The sequence below is a fragment of the Podarcis liolepis genome, assembly GCF_965112155.1.
Source record: "Podarcis liolepis genome assembly, chromosome: 8".
In the NCBI taxonomy this organism is placed as follows: Eukaryota; Metazoa; Chordata; class Lepidosauria; order Squamata; family Lacertidae; genus Podarcis; species Podarcis liolepis.
The window spans coordinates 60,285,577-60,308,109 of record NC_139560.1 but is presented as its reverse complement, the minus strand read 5'-3'; the positions used below and the strand labels follow the sequence as shown (position 1 = coordinate 60,308,109).

The 22,533-nt window shown below is 42.4% G+C and overlaps 1 protein-coding gene and 1 long non-coding RNA gene across 5 annotated transcripts in view; both read right to left on the bottom strand.

The window, feature by feature from the left end:
- Positions 1-22,526, bottom strand: CD83 (CD83 molecule). Of its 4 annotated transcripts, none has more exons than XM_083519687.1 (7): positions 22,308-22,526; positions 16,156-16,298; positions 15,078-15,196; positions 10,031-10,161; positions 3,134-3,350; positions 2,950-3,047; positions 1-727 (listed from the first exon to the last, which is right to left on the bottom strand). In XM_083519687.1, exons 2-7 carry the CDS (start codon positions 16,263-16,265, stop codon positions 638-640), a joined length of 765 nt encoding a protein of 254 aa, XP_083375813.1. In that variant the 5' UTR covers positions 16,266-16,298; positions 22,308-22,526; the 3' UTR covers positions 1-637. The 4 variants fall into 4 exon arrangements, with proteins under 4 accessions (XP_083375813.1, XP_083375812.1, XP_083375811.1 ...); XM_083519686.1 differs by lacking the exon at positions 22,308-22,526 and adding an exon at positions 16,821-17,611; XM_083519685.1 differs by lacking the exon at positions 22,308-22,526 and having other exon boundaries at positions 16,156-16,398.
- LOC310714513 overlaps positions 1-22,533 on the bottom strand; it is an 81,977-nt gene that overhangs the window by 2,448 nt on the left and 56,996 nt on the right. The window lies entirely within an intron of this gene.

Below are 22,533 nucleotides of genomic sequence, written 5' to 3'. Positions count from 1 at the left end.
TACTCAGATACCTTCTCTTTAAATGAAGATTCGTCTAAGAAATCATTTCTGTGCACTCTATAATTTTCAGTAGATATACATGTAAATGCAGACTATCAGCTCTACAGTTGAGACAGAGGTTCCAGTGATGTTTCCTCTCATTTGGCTGTTCGATCACTTGAAGACGCTTTATTCTCTTAAAATATATATTGCAATAGCTGTGGCTATTGAAAGAGCTGGTTCAATCAATAATTTATGTGCCAGGTTAAGGGGCCAAGCCTAGTGCATAGCACATTTTTGCATATTAAGAACAAAGACTCAAAAGAGATTAAGATACATAAACAAGACGGGATGCCAATATTAGGCTTATAATCTTCCGTGACAATGGTATGGCTGATGCTAAAAGTTCATATTGTAGTGAATGAAACTGTGAATGAAACTATGTTCTCTGAAAACTTCCCCAGCTGGAGTGAGCAATTTAAAAACATTCAGAATACTCTGGTGAAACAGTGCATTAAATGTCCACACTACCCAATAGTCTTGCAGTAATGACTGTTGATGAACCCCCAGTGCGCTCAACAAAATCAGCGAGGACAGAACCTTGAAGAAGTTTATCTTTGTCGGTGCTGTTCCATATTGGGCACTGGAAGCCATCCTTTCAACAGATACTGACGAGGTAACGACTGTTGTCTATGTGTTTTTCTCTGGCCTTTTGATAACCTGAAGATCCATCCTTCTTTAGGCATATCTAGGAAAGAAAGAATTGCTGAAATGAGCATTTATAAGAATTGTAGGGAAAATGCATATTTAACTACAGTCTTACAGTGTTAAGAATCTATCAATAAAATCCCAGAATACCTTTTCATTCATTTCCCCCCATTGAAACTTGCATTTTTTAAAAAAAAACACAAAACAGTTTCATTTTATTTTCACGGAACAGTAGTCTTCAAGAGTGGAAGTGTGATCTGTTATGGTAGCAAATTCCAAAAGTGAATTATGTGTTGTATAAACACATACTTCCTCTTCTTTGTCCTGTCAGTCAGTTGTAATGAGTGATCTGAGTTAGATAAAGCAATTCTTCTTTGCCCTTCACACTAGTCATAAACTGATAAACCTTATCAGAGTCTCGCTTTTTGATTCTCATTCCTTTATTTTTCCAGTTGTCCCAAACACTTACCTCTTCTTTATTTGAAATATATTGCAACCCCTTCAACAGGGGTGTCTGAAATGTGACTGCAGATATACCATTATGAGATTCAAAGTCAGTTCTGAAACAGTATCAATATCTAGTTCCAACTTACGCCATAAACATGTGTACCTTTAAATTCATTGGAAGGTCAACAGACAGAAATAGCAATGGGTATATTAAACAGTAAAACATTTCCTTTTTGAGATTTAGGCAATATTAAACATTAATGAAAACTGATTTAGTATCTGTGAGCCTCTATTCCCATACAGGGAATATGTCACATTAATTTTTTCATTGAGATGGTCATCTGCAGCATAAGGTTCTGCTTAAAAAACAGCACACCAAAATACCCACAAAGCTTCAACAGCAAAGGGAATTTATAATTTTTATATGTGGAGAAACAACAAGGCCTTGTTATTGATTTTAGCAATTTTCACAATAGAGAGCCAAAGAGATCAATCTTCTGCTTCTTCCTCTGTTTTCAATTTAGCAACTTCCTTCAAGATTTATCAAGTCAACCTCAGCACAAATTACTGCCAAAGTCTTGTGAGTATCCAAAACAAAGCAAAAGCAACTTCAGCTGCTCCTCCAAATGTGTATGAAAGGCATCTTTTAGCCAAACTATATTATCCTCTGACCACAGTCACCAGAAAACATTTATTTCAGTGAACATAGGAAGTCACCTTATTCTGAGTCAAACCATTGGTCCATTTAACACAGTATTGTCTAAAGTGACTGGTATTAGCCCTCCAGGGCTTCAAAATGGGGTCATGATAATGAAAAAGTATTGTATATGAATTACTGTTTTCTAATGAACCTTACAGCAAGTTTATTTTTGACTAGTAGAGAGCCCTAGCTCAGAGGTAACAAATCATCAATTTATAAATGAATAATAGGTTATAAGTGGAGTTCTGAAAAGCTGTAGTTCCAAGACAGTAAGATACTGTCTTCGTCATTTCTCTTTTTTGTAATATTATCTACCAATATATACAGAATATAATCCAACAAGGGGTATGGAACCAGGGCGTCAGGTGATACAGGGAACCAATCGTATCCTGCTTGGCCCTGCAGAGCTGCTGATTGGTCTAGCTCCTCTCTGTCAGAGTAAAGGTTGCAGCTCAGACAGCCTCTCCCTACTGGACTAACTGACTGTTTGTATGGCTCCAAGTCATCAGCCTTGTGCCTTCTCTAGCTGCACATCTCTCCTGACTTGATGTTAGAGGATAGACCTGTGTTAGTTGCCACAGTGACACACTGGCCCCATCCATCAGGTGCCTGTGACACTGTGATGTAGTGGTTAAGAGCAGTAGGCTTGTAATCTGGGGAACCGGGTTCGCGTCTCCGCTCCTCCACATGCAGCTGCTGGGTGACCTTGGGCCAGTCACACTTCTCTGAAGTCTCTCAGCCCCACTCACCTCATGGAGTTTTTGTTGTGGGGAAGGAAGGGAAAGGAGAATGTTAGCCGCTTTGAGACTCCTTCGGGTAGTGATAAAGCGGGATATCAAATCCAAACTCTTCTTCTTCTTCTTCTATTACAGCCATAATCCACACAGCATTCACAATGATACAATTTGCACTTGTATTTTCCCGTCAAGTAAGAATAAAACTGTTATGAGTTGGGTGTGTGGGAGAGCATGGCCTGTGCATGTTGCAGGGCAGCCCTAAACTGCAGCACACAAACCACAAAGCTCTTATGACACAGTCCCACTCGTGACAACACTGATGACTGCATCTGAAATGGGGCCCAAAGGGGATGTTGGAAACAATCTGAAAGTACTTACACAAGCAAAGAAGATGAGCAGCAAGTAGAAAAACCCAAGAGAGCACAACATCACAAGTTCTGTTCTGTATTTTTGAAATTTTGCATCTTCAGGACAGTCTGGAAGGCAAAATAGATAGTTAATTTATGGAACCTTGAGTGATTTGTGTGCAATAGAAGTTAAAAAACAGTCCCTCATACTGTACCTGTTACTTTTAATGTAACTGTACTAGTTTGGTTAACTTTTTTGACTGGTGATCTTATGATGCATGCATATGTCCCACTGCTAAGACTTGTAGTATTTTTAATCTTCAGATAATGCCAGGTGCTGTTAGAGACCTCTGAGGAGTCGTTAAGATCTCTTGAATATTCATGTTCTGTATTATATTGCAGATCTGTCCATTCTTCACCAATTTCATCAGTCTGCAAAACAACAACATATGAGTGGGTGGTATGCTGCCAACCAACCAGAATGTACATATACACCAGTCCTAAGCAAATACAGGGTAGCAGTATGTCACACTTTTATGGTTCTGCTTTATAGGGTCAGTTCTGTTGAAGAACATGAGCAGCTGAAGGACAGAATCACTTTTTTAAAGGGAGAGGTCCATTTTATTTCCTGGAAGGAGCAGAGCAGTGACAAACTGGTGCTTCTTTTATTTCCACTGACAACTATGGTACTAATAGGAGAGCAAAAGAATTGCACCCCATCCCTTCCTCCGCATGTTCCTCCATTCAGAAAACAAGAGCTTGCAGGAAAGGGTCATGCAAGGAATCTCTAGGGCAAGTGCCCATTTGGCATTGGGAAAGAGACTTGGAAGCCATGGAGTAGTGACTCCCTTGGGACTTACTGGGAGCATATGAGAGTTCCTGCTCTCCTCCTTCTAGATGTTAGGGAATTTCTCCTACAGTTGCCTAGCAACCTAACACTCCTGTAGAATGGGAGCACACAATTGGAAATAGCAGAAAGCTAAGAAACACTGGTGATTAAATTTCTAAGCATAGTGGTGCTGAGACAAACCTCATTTGCCCAGTGGGCAAGTTTACTTGTCCATGATGAAGATGCCTACTGCTTAGCTCCCATGAGATGACTGGGTGTATAGCAGTCTAAGAGAACTGCTCATATTAATTTCGTTGAGGAAAGCAGATGGGAAGTCATCATTTATTTCCACTCATCAATATGAACTGTTCAAGTAGATGATACATCTAGACTAAAGGGGGCAGGAAACTCATCCCCAATACACCCTAATTTATTGAAGAAATGCATTATACATTTAAATGCTGAAATGTCTGTCTAAATGATCTCATTCTGAATTCTTGCAAATGTTTTACAGTTTGGATAAGCTCCCTTACTGCCCTTTTGAATACATTTCAATCACAATGTTCTTCTTTGCTATACACACAACTTCTCGTGAATGCCAAAACTCAAAATTAGTTAGTTCATAATTCAAACCTGCAAGAGTCATACTTCCCAACTGTATAAAAAGCCCTGGCTTTGTTTCAGTGAAATCTAGTATCTTCATAATTCAAACCAAGATTGATTTCAAGTTAAATTTATGTTTTATTTGCCTGTGCAGTCAGCATGATTAAGCATTCAAATTCTGCCATTTTCTGTGCATTCTCAGACGTTGGCTACTGTAACCCTTTCCTTCCCAAAGAAATTGAAAAAGCCCCACTGCACATAGAATGTTTCTGCTTAAAGCATTTAGAAAGCAGGGAAGCCAAAATGGTGCCCTCCAGAAGGTTGATTGACTCCCATCAGCCCCCAGCCTGCATGGCTAATGGTAAGGTATGATGGGACTTGTAGTCCAGCAACCTCTGGTTTATAGGAACAGCAGCAGGAGTCTTCCGTTCCCAGGGCATGCTCATTGTCGTATGCTGGCAACTTCTAGGAAGTCACAGGTAAGAGCTTAGTGTAGGGTACGGACCCCAGGTGGACAACTACCCCAGAAGGAGCACAGCGTGCCCCCCACCACAGGTACTACCCCTCCCAGGGGCAGATGGGGCTCATCAATCAGGGAAGGTATCCCATCTAGGAGAAGGAAAACTCTGGTCCTAAACTTCCACTGCCTTGTGGAATATCTTCGGGAGAAGAAATGGCAAAGGAGTAAACATTACACAAATCAGGAGCAGAGTCCCTAAGATGGTTGGATGGTGCCTTGCACACCTCCTTCCAACAATTTCTGCAGCCAAGCTGGTGCCAAACATATTGCTCTGCTTTCCTTTGGAGCACATCAGCGAGGCTAAGAGGGGGTCTTGTATTCTGGGCAGCCCAGGACCTCCATTCACACTGCCCAGGCTTGCGCCCCGGCGAAGTCACTTTGGTGCTGCAAACACAGCAGACTGACTTCACCCCTGGAGGCGCACTCCAGTGTCTCTCGAGACAGATTGATGCCAAGAAACAGGAGTCCTGCTGTAACAAATAGGCATTGTGTCTGTTGGTGCTTCTGCTCATTCTGATGCTTGTTCAGCTTGCATCTCAACTTCTCTCTGCCTTCATGGTGTTTGACTACCAAGTCGTACCTTGGTTCTCAAACGCCTTGGTACTCATACGTTTTGGGTCCTGAACGCTGCAAACCCAAAAGTAAGTGTTCTGGTTTGTGAACGTTTTTCAGAAGCTGAATGTCTGACGCAGCTTCTGCTTGAGTGCAGAAACCTCCTGCAGCCAATCGGAATCTGCACCTTGGTTTTCGAACAGTTTCGGGAGTCGAACGGACTCCTGGAACGGATTAGGTTTGAGAACCAAGGTACCACCGTAGTAAACAAAGCACATATGAAAACAGCCACCATGCAAGATGCACTGTGACACATAATGTTGTGATGCATGAGCTTTTATATATATAGAAAGAGAGAGAGAGCTTTTTGGTAATGTGCATGCAAAAAAATACCAACATGATGGATATTTCGAAATCTCAAAATAAAGGATAGCTTTCATCTAAGTTTGTAACATGAGATTCATAACTTGGCTAATCACAATTTCTAATGGGATTCGTTTGCCCATCACTAATTCCTTCGTGAGCACGTGAGAAATAACATTTTGCCTGTGGAGACATCTAGTGGCAAATTGCTGATTTGATAGAAAGATTGATCTTCACTTGGGTTTAGCAGGGAAATTCTTTAATTAATTGCTTGTAAATGAACTGCAAAACTAAAACCCTAAAATTTCTTAGGAGAATTAAACCAAGCTGCTTCTGGATCGAGAGGTGTTGTTACTTTTTGAACTATGCAAACTGTAGTCAACCATGGGTTTTAAAAATAATAATTAAAATCTAAACTTTGCATGAAATGCAGTGTCTCCATGCCAGGAGCAGCTGGCAGGGAGGGGCAGTGCTGTGGACCTGGCTTCCTGGCAGCAATGTCACTGCCACAGACTAGAAAGGTGCAGGAAAGGTGTGGCAGTTCAGATAGGATGCTTCTGGCACATCAGCAGCAGCACTAAATGGACACACCATGCCCTGCCTTTGCATTGTCCTGGCCTATGACATTGATGCCACACCTCACTATCAGACACTCTCATTTCATACTCAGTCACTGTACATTACACAACATTACTGACTAAAGAACCAACTACCCCTCCCTCAGTTGTAAGCATAGATTTCTAGTGGTCGGGGAAGAAATCCCAGATAACCTTTTGCCTATATAAAATAGGAATGGCACCCACAAATAAATAATGAAGAACATACAAAAATTTTACCAAAAACCCCCCCCCGTAAATTTTGTATGCTACAAAAGATAGAGGCAGGATCTCTGGGGGTTGTATCCTAAATGGATCGTTTAAGGGGGGGGGGAATAGGGGACAGCAGTTTCAAAATGCTGCTTTGAGTTATAGCCAGGCAGAGGCTGAAAACATAGCTCAACTTCCAAGTGGAATGAGCCTCTAGGCATCAGCTGAAACAACTGCACTGAGAATAAATGCATGGCAATAGTGGCACAGAATAAAAATGCTGCTGACAAGAAATGGCATGCAGTGAATGAATTTCTACATACTAGTCTCCATTCTAACACAATGTAATGGATGAGCGCACGCTTTACTTTGTTATAGTTGGGGAAATGGGCTGGAAAGTTAAAAACAAAAAAGAAAGCCAAGCTATTTGATAGCAAATTCAATGAATATACACTGAATTTCAAATAGCCTTATTGCATGACAACAAAACACTGCCTTTCTTCAAAGCCAACATGAAAATTGCCTAGACTTGTGCTTTTGCAATGTTTTTATTTACATAACAGGATTTCAGTGCAGAATTTCAGATCATTTGGCTTCAGAATGTGGGGGGTTTTTTTGGGGGGGAGGTTATGCTAATAATGAACTGTAAGTATGAATGTACCCTGGATGAGTTGCATGAGAATATGAAGTGAAACAATTAGTTATATATTGTCTTTTTCTAAGCCCTTCATAGATATAGTTGCGTGCACAATTCTGATTTACTATACTTGAGAGAGACATGGTAGAATTTACATTCCTTTGCACTTCGTCGTTATTATTTTTCAAATTAGTTTCAAGACTAGAATTGAAATCCTGATTTCAGTAGCTGGTGGGGGTGGTAAGATGACCTGAGGATGCTTATCACCCCCTGTTGGCTGAATAATCTGATCATTAATTCTTCACAAAAACAGCAATTCACACTGCACAGTCACATCCTCATCATAATTTTTGGGGCAGCAGAAGTCAGAGGTTAATTGTTTGCATTTACTACACAGTTCAACATGACCCTGTGCTAAAGATCTAACCTGAGAGCTGTTTGAACTTTACATTCCAAAATGTCATACCATTTGTTGGAATTACTGTTTAATTGGCCCCATGAGGGCTTTATATACTGTTTATTGATTAGGCCCTCAATAGATTTTTTTAAGTGATTAATTCTACAATTCGGTTGCCTAGCTGTGCTCTGTCATCTTCACACTGCTTGTCCGAAATGTTGTCAGTGATAATAATAAATGTCAGTTATGCAAAAGAAAGGAAGAGGCATTGCAGAGCACTGAAACTTGAATGATTCTGAACTTCTACAACTGCTATTAATTGTTTAAGATTTAATTGGTGGCTACTGGATTACAGCACACTACAAAATGCAGAAATGACATGTGAGCTGGTTTTGCATGTCATGCTAAACTATAGTTAAGCGCTGTAGTTAAGTTGTATACAAATGAGCAGAAATGAGCCACAGTGAATCTTGGGCTCATGCCCTGCCCTGCCCTGCCCATTCTTTTCATCTCTGGCACAGCCAGAAATTCGAAAGCTTCAGCTTCCATTTCACTTAAGCACAGTTCACCATTACATCCAGGCCCATAACTGTGGTTGAACTTAAAGGGAACCAGCTTTGGTAACTGTGGTTTGAAGGCGCTGTGGTAACTGTGGTCTGGAAGGCACTACTACCCAGAGTTAAGCAAAAGCGGAAGCAAAAATTCCCAGTCTCATTCTTTTGGCCACACAGGAAAAGGGGTGGAGGGAGGGCATGAGCCCAAGGCTTCCCAAGAGTCATTCCTGCTTTTTCAAGCTAAACTATGGTTTAACATGCTTGAACTTGGCCTTCTCTGCCCAGAATGTTAGAATCTCAAGAGCAATTTACATTAAATGTTTTCTTTCACAGCACTCTGTACTCATATGTTCTCAAACGAGAACACAAGTTAGACAGAGGGAGCTGTCTCAGTAGCAGAATCCCATTGGGCGGTACCCTCATGGGTGCCACACCCACCGCACCCAGGAAGTGGTGGTGGCAGCAGCTTCCAGTAAGATTGCGCCACCAGCCACTGCCAACCAACCCTGGTAAGCCAGGATTCGGGGGAGGGGGTGGCAGGTGGCACCTTCCCGTTTTACCTCAAGTGGTGAAACGAGATGGGCTGCCCCTGACAACATGTGAACTGGGAAATCATTGCTATAATTAGCAATAATTCCTGTGATAGCAACAAGACGTTCTCCAACTTCCACAATAATTTTTGCTGTTATTCATGACCTTCTTCAGGCACTTGGAGCAAACACATTTGTGCTAAAATTGGGGAGCACACACGCAACCGCAGTACGTTTCCGAGCACAATTCAAATTGTTGGTGCTGACCTTTAAAGCCCTAAATGGCCTTGGCCCAGCACTGTGGTACCTCTGGATACGAATGGGATCCGTTCCAGAGCCCCAATCACATCCTGAAGTGAACGCAATCGGCGTCTGTGCATCTGCGCGTGCGCAGGTCACGATTCACCGCTTCCGCGCATGCGCGTGACATCATTTTGACCATCTGCGCATGCGCGAGCGGCGAAACGCGGAAGTAACGTGTTCCGTTACTTCCAGATCGCCGCAGAGCGCAACCCGAATTCACTTACCCTGAAGCAACTTCAACCCGAGGTGTGACTGTATACCTGAAGGAGTGTCTCCATCCCCATTGTTCAGCACAGACACTAAGATGTAGCTCCAAGGGCCTTCTGGCAGTTCCCTCACTGTGAGAAGCAAAGTTACAGGGAACCAGGCAGAGGGCTTTCTCAGTAGTGGCACCCGCCTGGTGGAACGCCCTCCCATCAGATGTCAAAGAAATAACGATCTGATGTTTAGAAGACATCTGAAGGCAGCCCTGTTTAGGGAAGTTTTTAAATGACTGATGTTTTAACGTATTTTTTATCTTTTGTTGGAAGCTGCCCAGAGTGGCTGGGGAAACCCAGCCAGATGGGCAGGGTATAAATAAATTATTATTATTATTATTATTATTATTATTATTATTATTATTATTATTCCCCACATTGAGGAGGAAGATCTGAAGTGAGATTCTGAGTGTGTTTGGGTTGTCATGCCAAGAATTCTCATAACTGGTAACCCTGAAAAAGCATTCTAAGCATGCTCAGCCAAACATACTGAAAATCTCCCTTCAGACCTTCCCTCTCAATGCAGTAGTTTGAAATCAGAGATGTTGGGGCAGTGATTGCATGCCCACTCCTCACACTCTTCCTTTTTTGCTCACACGAATTCAAAGAAATAGCTGAATAATGTTCATGATAGATCTGATTCACCTATCACAACATCCATACAAATGTCTCCACCAACGTTTTTTAACCACACTTACAGATTAAATAAAATGCAGATACAGATGGGAAATCAAAGGGGAATGAAAGTAACAGGTACTTACCTTATACCAGGAGACTGCCCCTTTTGAGACTTGTATATCCTGAAAATATTTACAAGGGAGCGACACATCTTCACCGCACGTTGCCACAACCTGTTCCGCAGCATCAGCAACCCCATGAACCACATGCCAGACTACAGGAGAGGAAACACAAAGACAGGCTATTTATGGGGAGGCCACTCAGATGATCAGCTGTAGCAGAATCTTGAAGCAAAAACAGACCCTGAAGTCATGGGGTGACGAAAATTAGAAAAAATAATATATATATTTACCTTGACTTAGGAAGACAAGCTGATAGCAATATATGGATGCCATGGGCACACAGTAGCTGAGATCTATCTACTCTTTTCAGGAGATGGTAAGTGAAAAGAAGTGAAAGAGATTATGCCTATAACTGTGTGCAGTCAACTCAGGAAACATATGGTTGGGGATCCCCCCTCTCCTACACTCCAGCTAAGGAAGTCTTGAAGGTCTCTGGCTGTAGGGGGAAGTCCCATGTGTTTTCCCCTTAGTTTCGGCCACTGGGGTAATTGGAACCACAGTGCTTGATCTGGTATTTAAAATTTCAGCGGCACCCTGTGCGAGGCCAAAATCCAGCCCCTCCCCCCTCCCATTTTGTGCATGCACTTCGTCATAGTCGTGGTGCCCTGCAGTGCCCTCTTGGCTCAGCACCCAGTGCGGGGAAACTAGCCACGCTGCCCTAAATCTGGCTCGGCTTGAGGAGGGGAGATTTAAAGCTCCCCTCGCCACCTGCACTCCTGACAACCCCACTCCACATGCTGCAATTCACCACACAAATATCTAGTTTGACCTTGAGATGTTTCATCATCTGCGCTCTTATATTGTTAGAAAATCTACACAGATTTTTGTGTGTGTGTCTCTATTATTCTGTCATTTCATGTCACGATTCAATCCTTTTTTTGTAAACACTCAAACTGCTTGTGCAGAAACGTCTTTGTAGCATGGACTGTCGCTACATGATGTCATTATAGCAAAACCCTATCCACCAATGCATTTACATTTCAAAACCTTCTTCGGATGCCCTTCTGTTTTTCCTCAAAACCAATTGCAAGTATAATCACTATATATTCTCTTTGAATGAATGGAGCACTTCTTGCATGAAATATCATCAGGGCAACAAACAATGCAGGAAAAGGGAAATGAAAGTCATTTGGCTGATGTGATGAGGTCATCTAACTCTGAAAAATTTCCACAAGTGGGTTTTCCCCTCTGGGCAATGTTTAGACTGTACTTTCCAGATAGAAGTACATACATGCATGATTGATTACTGATTCCCATAGCCCAAAATCACTTATTTCAAAAACAAGGCCAGCTTTGATCCCTAATTGGGTTAGTAATTATAAAGACTAGGACTAGACTAAGTTTGTTTTCCATTTAGAAATAGCTGCTGGGGTGGCATTCAGTTCAAGCTCTTTGCTCATGCTGTTTTCTTCCCAACATCCTCTAGCTTACTATTTGCTACAATCTCACCTTTAAGGGCAGATAGCAGTTTAAATAAGAAGGGGAATGGGTAGCTAGAGACTTATAAATACAATGAGTTAATAGCATGTATATGTGGTTGAATACTAGAGCTGCAATCTTAAACCTACTTGGGAATAAGCCCAATCAACTCAAGAGAGCTTACTTTTAGGTGTGGAAAGAGTTGCTTTATAAATGTTCCTTAAATGTCAGTTTTCTCTTTCTTTCCTTCTGTCTTCTGCATTTATATAGATACTCTGTAACATAAGGTCTCTGGGCAACTTAATAAAAACCAAATACAGTGGTACCTCGGGTTTAGTACTTAATTCGTTCTGGAGGTCTGTTCTTAACCTGAAACTGTTCTTAACCTGAAGCACCACTTTAGCTAATGGGGCCTCCTGCTGCTGCCGCTGCACCGCCGGAACATGATTTCTGTTCTCATCCTGAAGCAAAGTTCTTAACCCGAGGTAATATTTCTGGGTTAGTGGAGTCTGTAACCTGAAGCGTATGTAACCTGAAGCGTATGTAACCTGAGGTACCACTGAACAATAATTAAAATATAATAGAAAACTACAGAAACTATTAAAAACTCAAAACACAGTTTAAACGCTTTTTTAAAAAGCACACCCTCAAAGGACCTGACCATATGACATACTTAAAAGTTCTGGGACAGGGGTAGCCAATACATGCCTTCCATGTATTTTGGACTATTTTGGTATAGGGGGAGGCAGCGGCAGCGTGTAAGGGCAGCTGGCATCAAGATGGTGTGTGGGGAGGCAGCGATGGTGGTGCATAAGGGCAGCCAGTGGTGGGATAGTGCGGGGGGTGTGAGGTGGCAGAGGGATGGTGCAGGGTGGCAGTGGCGGCAGAATGGTGGGGGCGGGGAGGTCATGTCCTGATTTGCCTTCTCAGGATGTTGGAGGGTATGATGAAAATGTGCAGGATATTTCAGTGACTGAGCTTGGCCTATGTACCTACCGGTATGTACGGTGACAGAGTTACCCACCCATTGAACAGAAAAACTGAACAACAGCAGTGAATAACAACAGTTACAGTTTATAACCAATGACACTGTTAGCGAAATTCTGCTTAAGTGAGTGGGTGATGTGAGAGTTTTAAAGGAGAAGCACTGACTGCTGACTACGTAGGTGGTTTTGGAAACAGAGACTGTGTGTGGGCGGATTAACATTTAATTTATAAAGAAGTGGGACTATAAACACATTTTGTAATAAAAACAAAAAACCAACCAAGCATATGATCAGGACTGGAGTAAAGTAGTTGGAGACCTTAATCCAAACTACAATGCTAATAATGAACTTGCTGGTGTAATCATTTGAATACAGCACAACCGCATGTTATGCAAGGGTTCTGCTCCTAAAGGTAAAGGTAAAGGTACCCCTGACCATTAGGTCCAGTCGCGGACGACTCTGGGGTTGTGGCGCTCATCTCACTTTACTGGCCGAGGGAGCTGGCATTTGTCCACAGACAGCTGGTCATGTGGCCAGCATGACTAAGCCGCTTCTGGCGAACCAGAGCAGTGCACGGAAATGCCGTTTACCTTCCCGCCGGAGAGGTACCTATTTATCTACTTGCACTTGACATGCTTTCAAACTGCTAGGTGGGCAGAAGCAGGGACCGAGCAATGGGAGCTCACCCCATCGCGGGTTCAACATATACACAAAAATAGCATAGAGGAGGGAAGAGAGAGTCCACTGTACTCCCCGAAGCCCATGTGCCAAGCAAGTTTCACTCTGGGATGCTCACAAGAACCCAAGTGGACCCACTGCATGGATAACTTTTAAGTTCTCCACCTTGACTGGATTTAACTTGCCCAATTTCAGCCAGCATAACTTCAACTGCATATGGTTGAAATCGTGCAAGTTAAATGTGCATAAGATGCAATCGTATTGTACTTCGTGTCTGCCTTCATACTTTGTGTTGGTAGTATTGTTATTTTTTTTTAAAAAAAGCTTTGTAATCTGTTTTGGGCAAAAGTCAAAAGCATTTTCCCATTATAAAATGCCAATTAATAATATTAGTCTGAATTAATAGGAAAGATGACCCTCGGGGTCCCTTCCAACTCTATGATTCTATGTTAGCTGAGATATTTAAAAATAGGGGAGTTATCATCAAGATTCTTTTTTAAAAATACCCTAAACCAACTCTAGATGGCAACAGCACACTGTATACTTTTGCCATAATATAACAGCTGTCTTAAAAGCTGGAGCTAACAGAACTTTTCAGGAAAACCCCATCTTCAGAAGCTTCTGGTAAATATCAGTAGATTCTGATACTTTGCAAAGGCAGTAAAAATAGAATCATGTTTAATATTTCTCTGCAGTTCCCCCACATTTAGCATATAAATGAGAAGTACTGTAGGATTAACGTGTGATTATGCTAAGAACTCAAATAAACAGTAAATTTGGATCTGCAGTTCTTTGAGTTTGATTCAGTTCAATGGAGGAAGCACATATGTGTGTATGTATATGCCTTTGCCCATGCATGAAAAAGATCTCTGTGCATATCTGAGTGCATATATGGCTGTGAATAAGGGTGGTAATTTTCTCATGGTTTTACCTTATTTTAACACAGTTACAGTGCAATCCAATGTGTGTCTCCTAAGAAGTCCCATTTAGATATACAGGGTTTACTCCCAAGTATATATAGGATTACAGCAGCAGGGTATAGTATTATAGCCTCAGTATGTTTCAGACTATAACTTCTATCAGCTCAGCAGAGCTGTCTGAAGGGCACCAGGATATCAAAGGCTGGTCTAGACAGAGAAACTTAAATATGCTTTGTTTGTATAAGAATTGCTTTGTTGTAAACCAACTTGTTCCTTAACAGGCTGACCTGATTTTAAATAAACTCTTTAGAACTTCAGGAATTCAAAGCCAGCTCTGGTTAACTGAAAGGAGACTGTATGAGAAAGAGAACTTGATATCAATGTAGACAAAACTGGTTGCTGCTTTTAGAGGTAAAGGTAAAGGGACCCCTGACCATTAGGTCCAGTCGTGACCGACTCTGGGGTTGCGGCGCTCATCTCCCTTTATTGGCCAAGGGAGCCAGCATACAGCTCCTGGGTCATGTGGCCAGCATGCCAAAGCCGCTTCTGGCGAACCAGAGCAGCACACGGAAACACTGTTTACCTTCCCGCCTGAGCGGTACCTATTCATCTACTTGCACTTTGACATGCTTTCGAACTGCTAGGTTGGCAGGAGCAGGGACCGAGCAACGGGAGCTCACCCCGTCGCAGGGATTCGAACCACCGACCTTCGGATCAGCAAGTCCTAGGCTCTGTGGTTTAACCCACAGCGCCACCCGCGTCCCTTAGTTGTTGCTTTTAGGATGTGTATAATTCTTTACAAACCTATGAGTTGCGAAGACAAAATGAAAACTGATAAATTGGTGCCTGACCAGGAATGAGACCTTGTGTTGGTAGTGAATAGCATCAACCCAGTGTTTCAGCCGTGGAAAAGGCAAGTTCCATGTGAGGGATTATTAGGAAAGGATTGAATCATATTTGGCTTATCAAGAAAAGAAATTACTAGCTATAATGGCTATGGTTTACCTCTATTGTATACCAATTGCTGAGAACCACAGATGGGGAGAATGCTGTCACACCCAGGTCCTGATGGGTCTTTGATCTGAGCCAGTAAGATTGTTCTTATGGTCAGCTGAAGAAAAGAACTAATGACAGCAGGTAGAGTTTTAAACATGAATACAACGTAATGAGCTAAACATCAGGAGTTCACTTGTTTTAGCTACTTGTTGATGATCATTTGGCATTTATGTTACTTGTTTAAAAAATGTAAACCATGTAATTGAAAATATACAAGCAGTATACATAGAACAATATAAAACAATTATAAATAATACACAGATAAAATCAGTATTGAGGGCAATATTTATCGGGGAAAGATTTGCTATGAATATTCCAAACCAATTTTACTTCCACCACTGCTGAGAAATTAATTTGTTTTTTGTAAGAGCATAGAAAAAGAAGGAATGTTTTGCATTTCTCATACAGCAAGCAGAACCAGTCTAATCATATTTCAAATCTCAATCACAAATCAACAGAAAAGATGTGTCAATCCTTGATTCTAGAAAAGGACTTTAGCTACCTGAGAAGTTAAGCTGCAGGTTGTAATAGGCTGTGAAAGCTTTCCATTCTTCTGGGGAATGGCACAGATAGCTCAATATTCAATTTACATAAATAATCAAAGTGGTGTGACATTATTTCAACCTGTCTGCATGTCTCATGGCACCGGTAATCTAGTTATATTATTATGCAGCCTGTCTCTTGATCCCAAAGTGTGTGCATAAAATTTTATTTAACATCGGTGCTGCCTCCAAAGTTTACCACAGTATTTTCCAGAAGTCATGACATCAAAATAATAATAAAGGAAGGAAGGAAAAGAAAATTGAAATAGTCCAGCTTCTTAGTTACTACTCACTGAATTTTGATTTTTTTTGGGGGGGGGTGGGGGTGTTAGTTAAATGCACAATACCAGTAGATGTGGGCAAGATTTAAGGGTAGAATCTGGACTCAGATCTAAGGTTAGTTAAGGCAAGTGCCAAATTAGGAGAAATTGATTGTTTAGTAATTTTGGAGGTCAGATAAAATGCTTCCCCCCCCCCCAAAGTACCTTTTCTTCCTGCCTCTTGATTGCTTCTGTTTAAGTATTATCTTTAAAGGAACAGAGCATCCAGAAATAAACACATTTGCCCAGGTGCAGGAAGAGAAGTCTGCATGCATTAGAAGTCTTCCCCTTGTGCTGCCAGTGTGGATCTGAAAATACATTGCAATGCCATTAGGGCCCTTCTTGAAGTGGTAGGATGAGTCTTTTGAGGTGAATGGGGATGATATATGCATCACGGGCCACCACTGGTTATGTACAGCCAATTTCTAGGAGAATTCCACAGTAATTTCCCCAACACATTTATTCTAGATGTCTTCTAGACGCATACAAAAGAACCCACCTATCGTTCTACTATAATCCATCTGCCCCACAAATTTGACCTGATTTCAATTAATTATTGTACAACCTTTTTTGGACCAGGGAACAGCTAAAAGGGAAACAATTTACTATTTTATGTTGAAAGCAAAATAGTCAAAAGATACTACTGTAGCCTAATATAAATTAGGAAATGATTTACAAATTAAAACCCACATCCACTGACAATCAGAATCACTTCTGCTGCCCTTATTTGTTTGCTAATAATCCACAGTTTGGGCAATGTGCAGCCCTGGGAGCGCAGCCCTAAGAAAATATATAAGGCAAATACATCCCAAATGGGTAAGAAGCTGGACCTTGCTTTACTATCCAATTTGTAATCTTCCTACATTTCTTCTCTTCGGCTTTCTAACACTGTTAAGAACAATCACATATGCAGACAAATACTGTGGGCCCTGTGTGAAAAGAAAATGCTTTTAATAGTGCAGACTCCAAGATTGCCTTTCCTCTCAGTAGATCTAGCCAGACGGAAGTGTCCTCAGCTTGCAGACAGTTCGACTCTATTTCGACCTCTTTGGAATGAAATGTATGCAAATGAGCCTCCTATTGAGTTTGTATCTAGCCTCACTGCCTTACAGATGTCACACGTGGCACCTACAAAATATTGCAGTGCAGAGTGCTCTTGTTCAGGATATCCATTCCCTCTTCCTCCTGGTTTTTTTACACACACGCAGACATGCCATACACAATGAGTCAGCATTTTGTGACCTTGAGCACTGAACATGCTGAGCCCTTGTGGCAGGAGAGGGTCCCCCCCCTTACTTATTTTATTAACAAAACTCAACTTCCCACCCTCCAGTGTTTCGTTTTCTCTCTCTAAAAATGTACTGCAGCCAGCATTTAATATCACTGGTAACTGTGGGATATAAGCCAGCCAGATATAGTTACTTTATATGATAAAGAAATCAATGTTTATTTATTACAAGATGATGTAGTTACACAAGCTTATGTGGTTACTTGAATATACTGCTGTCTATTTAAATCAGGGGTTGGCAAACTGCGGGCTGGATCAGGCCCAATTGCCTTCAGGATCCAGCCCGCAAACTGTCCATGGATTGGTGTGGGGATACTGTTCGTTTGGGCTGCACCATTTCCCCCCCCCCCCGTACCATTCCATTTCCCCCCTTCTCCCTCACGCACACCATGGTGGCGCCTTCACCCACCCTCCCTCCTCCTGGCTTCTCCCCGCCCTGCCTAGAGGAGGAAGGGGGCTGGGCTGAGTGCCATTTTAAGTAGCCCCTCTCCGGAGCCAGCCCTTTCATGCTGCTCATCTTCCCTCCACCGCCGCCACCCTGGTGCTCCTGAGAGCCAGAGAGCGGAGCGGATGAGCTCGTTCTGCCTACCCACAAGAAGCAGCAGTGGTGGTGGCAACCCCAGGGAAGGTAAGCGGAGCGGCTGGGGCTGGAGGGTGGAGAGGAGAACTACTTGCCCCCTCTCGCCTCTTCTTCCAGCTCTCCCCCCCATGCTGCTTCTCCAACCCGCCACAAGGTCTGGGGGACGGTGGACAGGCCCGTGGCTAAAAAAATTTGCCGACCCCTGCTTTAAATGAATATGCGCTTCGTTAACATGTTACTTAAATGCAGCTTATTTTACAGTATATGGTTTATTTACACAGATATGCAACATGAGCCTGCGATTGGAAGTGTTCACAGCATGAACACCCCAATAAGGTCTTGCTTCTCCCACAGCCTTGGATCAAAGCAGAGATCAGGCCTGGCTCTCCCTCTGCCTTTCCAGGCTGCAGCTTTGCTTCCAGTTTCTAGCTCAGAGCTTTCCAAACTGTTCATGTTGGTGACACACTTTTTAGATGTGCCTCATTTCGCAACACAGTAATTCAGTTTTACTAGGAAACTGGAGGTTAAATGAACCCCTTTCCGGTCCCGTGGGGAGCATTCGCGCAGCACACCTACACACGCTAACGTGTCATGACACACAATTTGGAGAGCTGAGTTCTAGTTTGTGTAACTGAGCTCTCCACTCTGGCCTTTCTGTCTTCCTAACTACCAGAGAATTGAGAGAGGGAGGCCTATCTATTTGTTCTCTGGCACAGAGTCACTCCCTTTGTTACCTTAGTGACCCATACTTAGCTTGCCATTACCAAGGTCGCCTGGCTATTGCAGCTTTTCATTTTCCTTATATAAAAAGTGAGTTAGCTGCACAAGAGCTCCAAATTAATTTAAATTAGGTAACCTGAATTTGCTAGTATATTATTCTTAATTATTGCTTTGAATGTATACTTAACTTTCTTTAGTAATGTTCAATTCTGGATTGTTTTATTTGATCTTTTAATATAGGTTGCAAACCACTTTGAGGTTTTTTAATTAAAAATATAAAATGGTATAGAAATGGAATTCATCATCATCATCATCATCATCATCACCACTATTATGGGGTAGGGTCAAATATGGAAGTGTCCATAGTATAAACATTCTATATTTTTTCCTCTAGTACCGTATTGGCCTGAATATAAGCTTCACTTTTCCCCCAAATTCTGACCGTGAAAAGTTAAAGTACGGCTTATATTCATGACCTTATGGTATCTAGCCATGAGTGTGGGCAAACAGTACCAGGAGTCGGCAAAGCGGCGCCAGCCCCGTGTGTGGTTCCCCGGCCTCTCCCACAAGGGCGGGAAGGGAGAGAGCAAGGAAGGGAAAAGGCCGCTGGCAACACAGTGCACACCCCCCCTCCAATTTTAAAGGTGTGGCTTATATTTGGGTGCGGCTTATATTTGGGTCAATATGGTATTCATTCTGCTAATTCCCTTTTTGAGTAGAGGGAATCTCATAGATTCTCTCTCTCTCTCTGCCCATATGTTCGCCCTTCATTATTATTCGCCTTTAGTTAGTTGAATAATAAGTTTCTTCCCATTCTGACAGCTGGACAGAGTAGGATCTCCTTCCTTGCTTCAGCTACCCTACTCACCCTGGCTGCTGCCACTTACAGGTATCTTTCAGGCTGTGCCTCTCTTTTGTAATATGCCAAAAGTTTTGTTCTAAGCCAGGTGCTGTCTAGAGGGCATGTGGAACATTCCTTATTTTGGCCACATGCACTGAAGGAATGCATAATCTACAGTCCACAAGCAGCTTTTGGCAAAGAATCAATTCCTCTGCAGTGACTTGAAATGCTCCTACTTAACAGTCCCCACCAGTAACTGAGTTCAGTGACAGCAGCAGCTAAGATTTATAATGCACCTTGAGAGTTGTGTTGTGTGTGTGTTCCTTTTCTTCCCACTCTGATCAGTACAATGCTGAGAGAGCAGTTCATCAATATAAGCAAAGGATGCAGGAGAGAGAGGTATCAATCTTCCTCAAAGGATTATTATCAACCTCTATTTCGGAGAGAAGAAGCAAGGGGGAAGGGAATCAAACAGACCAGATCCTGATATGTAGCTGCCAGCATAAAATCAAGCAACGGTGAGGGGGAAACTAAAGACCGAAGAAGAAAAAATATACTCCGTGTGCATTTGTACACACAACTGAAGAGCAATGAAATTAGGTAAAAGGAAGATACCCGACGGAAAAGCACAAATAACTCAGGAGACACGTTAGGTTACACTTTAAGTCTAAGCTATTCAGAAGTCTAACCCTTTAGGAGTTTGCCATAGCCTTCACACATCAGTTCCAGGTATTCCTGTGATTTTGTTTGCAAGGTACAGTGGCAGTAGCAGCTCCCTTAAATTAAATGCCAGCATATCTGCTTTTTATTTATTTGATACATTTTTCATTATTTGTTTTATTTAGTTATTTTCTGTCCATTTCATTTTCTTTCTGTCTGTTCTGTGGGGGGTTTTTTGGGGGGGAGGGTTGCTTAAACTCCCTGTTACTTCTAGATATTGAAACTGATATCTCTAAGGTACATTTTGTAATTATTTTAATGAATATTTAAGTTGTAGTCTCACTTGCTAGTAAAGTTGAATGAATGTAAATATTCTATTGATATTTATTTCAGTAATTGTAATGGCCCAATCCACTAATTCATTATAAAATAGGTACAAAATAAATGTGTGATTTTCAGACACCAGCTTATAGTCAATACCAGGCCTCGTGTCAATTCAAAGCCATGTTTACATTACTAGCTCTGTTCGCTCAAAGAGTAAATGGATTCAAATCCATAAACCTGCACCAAATGAGTGAAAATGTCTGGCTTTTTATTGCCCTTGTATGACTCTGATCTCCTGTACAAACAAATTAGTAAAGCACATTGTGAGACCTTTATAAATTAGTGGAGCACATTATGAGATCTTTATAAAATGTTATTGAATGGGCATCCTGTAGTCTCAAAAAATTGTGTGTGTGTGTGTGTGTGTGTGTGTGTGTGTGTGTAAATGAACCTACCTGCTTGGAAAGGGAGCATAGGAGGAGGGAACTGATTCATTTGTTTGCTTATGTAAATAAAAGTGCTTACTCATCAGTAGCTGCTGCTAGAAAATGTTGGTGGTTGTGAAGGGGAGGCGGGCAATCCCTTAATAAATACTATAGCACAGGGTTGACAGTGAAGTGACTGATGATGAAGAATTTGCCCCCTGGTGCATCCCAGTGAATTTGACAGGTAAGACACTTTTCCCTCCTAAAATATCCAGAGGTCCCTTAATATAGAGTAGTATGCACTTTAACATACTGTACCCACTTGGCATACTGGAATGCTTCTGGGTGGAGTGCAGTAATTCAAGATAGTGGCTGTGAGTGTGAAACCAGAAGAGTTACATCCTGGATTGATTAGCAGGGTAAACCATATACAGAGCTTAACTATTTAGTGGTTAAGAGCCTGGGCTATGGTGTCTTTGGAAAAAAGTTAAGCTCTCATGGTGCTTCTTAAGGCAGGTCCCTACCCCCACCCCACTTCCAGCGCCTCTGCGAGGAAGGACAGACGCAGCCACTGCAAGCATCTCCCCCGGGGGAATGAGCAGAGAAGCTCCTCTCTCGCAGCCTTCTCTTCCGCTCTAGGAACGGCAACTCCTCTGCTGCTGTTAACCCTTACAGAGCCGAGCGGCAGGAACCCCTTGGCTGCTCCGGGCAGAGCACAAAGAGAGGCGCAACAGACACTGAATTTTATTGCGGGGGCCAAAGGTATCTGGCCCCTTGGAGTTGGTGCCTGTGCGCCAGGGAGCATACTGTATAGGCTATCCCTTCCCTATCATGCAGTATCTTACATGGTCCGCAGAGTAAAGGGGGTGGGGGTGGGAGAGGAAGAATTGATTCGTCCACTCTGCTAAAATATATGTGATTTTAATATCAGCTGATCTTGCCTGAGATAGGTTAAAACTGCGGGTATGTGACACTTGCCGGTATAGGGCGGTATGCAGATTAAATAAATATAATAAAAAGGGGGGAAACCCTTGAGGAACTAAGTAGAAGCATAAACTGGTGAAATTGGCACGGTTGGGATTGCAGTATCTGGAGACACTCCAGTTATCAGCACATGAAATCGACAGCAGAGGAGGTTGAACCCAACCAAAAGAATATATTGAAAGCAATCAGAACAAGGCGCCTCGAAGCTTTTACAGCAGAACGTGCCATTTACATTAGGATGAATTGTTGAAATTGTAAGGCGCTTTGAAGCCTATGTGAGAAGTGGGATGCCCCTCCAAAAAAACAAAATAAGGTATATCATGGCTCTACATAGTGACGTTCTGGCTCACCACACTGGGCTGTGGGTTGTAATCAGATAGAGAGCACCAAAACAACAACAACAACAACAACTAGAGCTAACACAAACACATGGCGAGGAAAACAACTGAACTCCGCAGCATTGGCTGTTTGGGTCCTTAGGGCACCTCCAGTCACCTTCGTTTTTCACACTGCTTGTCAAGAGGTGACCTTGCCTATCCATTGGGGCCGGGGAAACGACAAGCCGATACTTTTGGGGTTGAACGACAAGTCCTTTCTCTTCCCCATCACTGGGAAGGCGTTTGGAGAGCGTGGCTGGAGAGGACGGTCGTTCCCCCCCCCCCCCTCTGCCTCATGCAGCGGCTGCTTCCCGGCACCTGCTGGACAAAGTACAGGAGGGAAA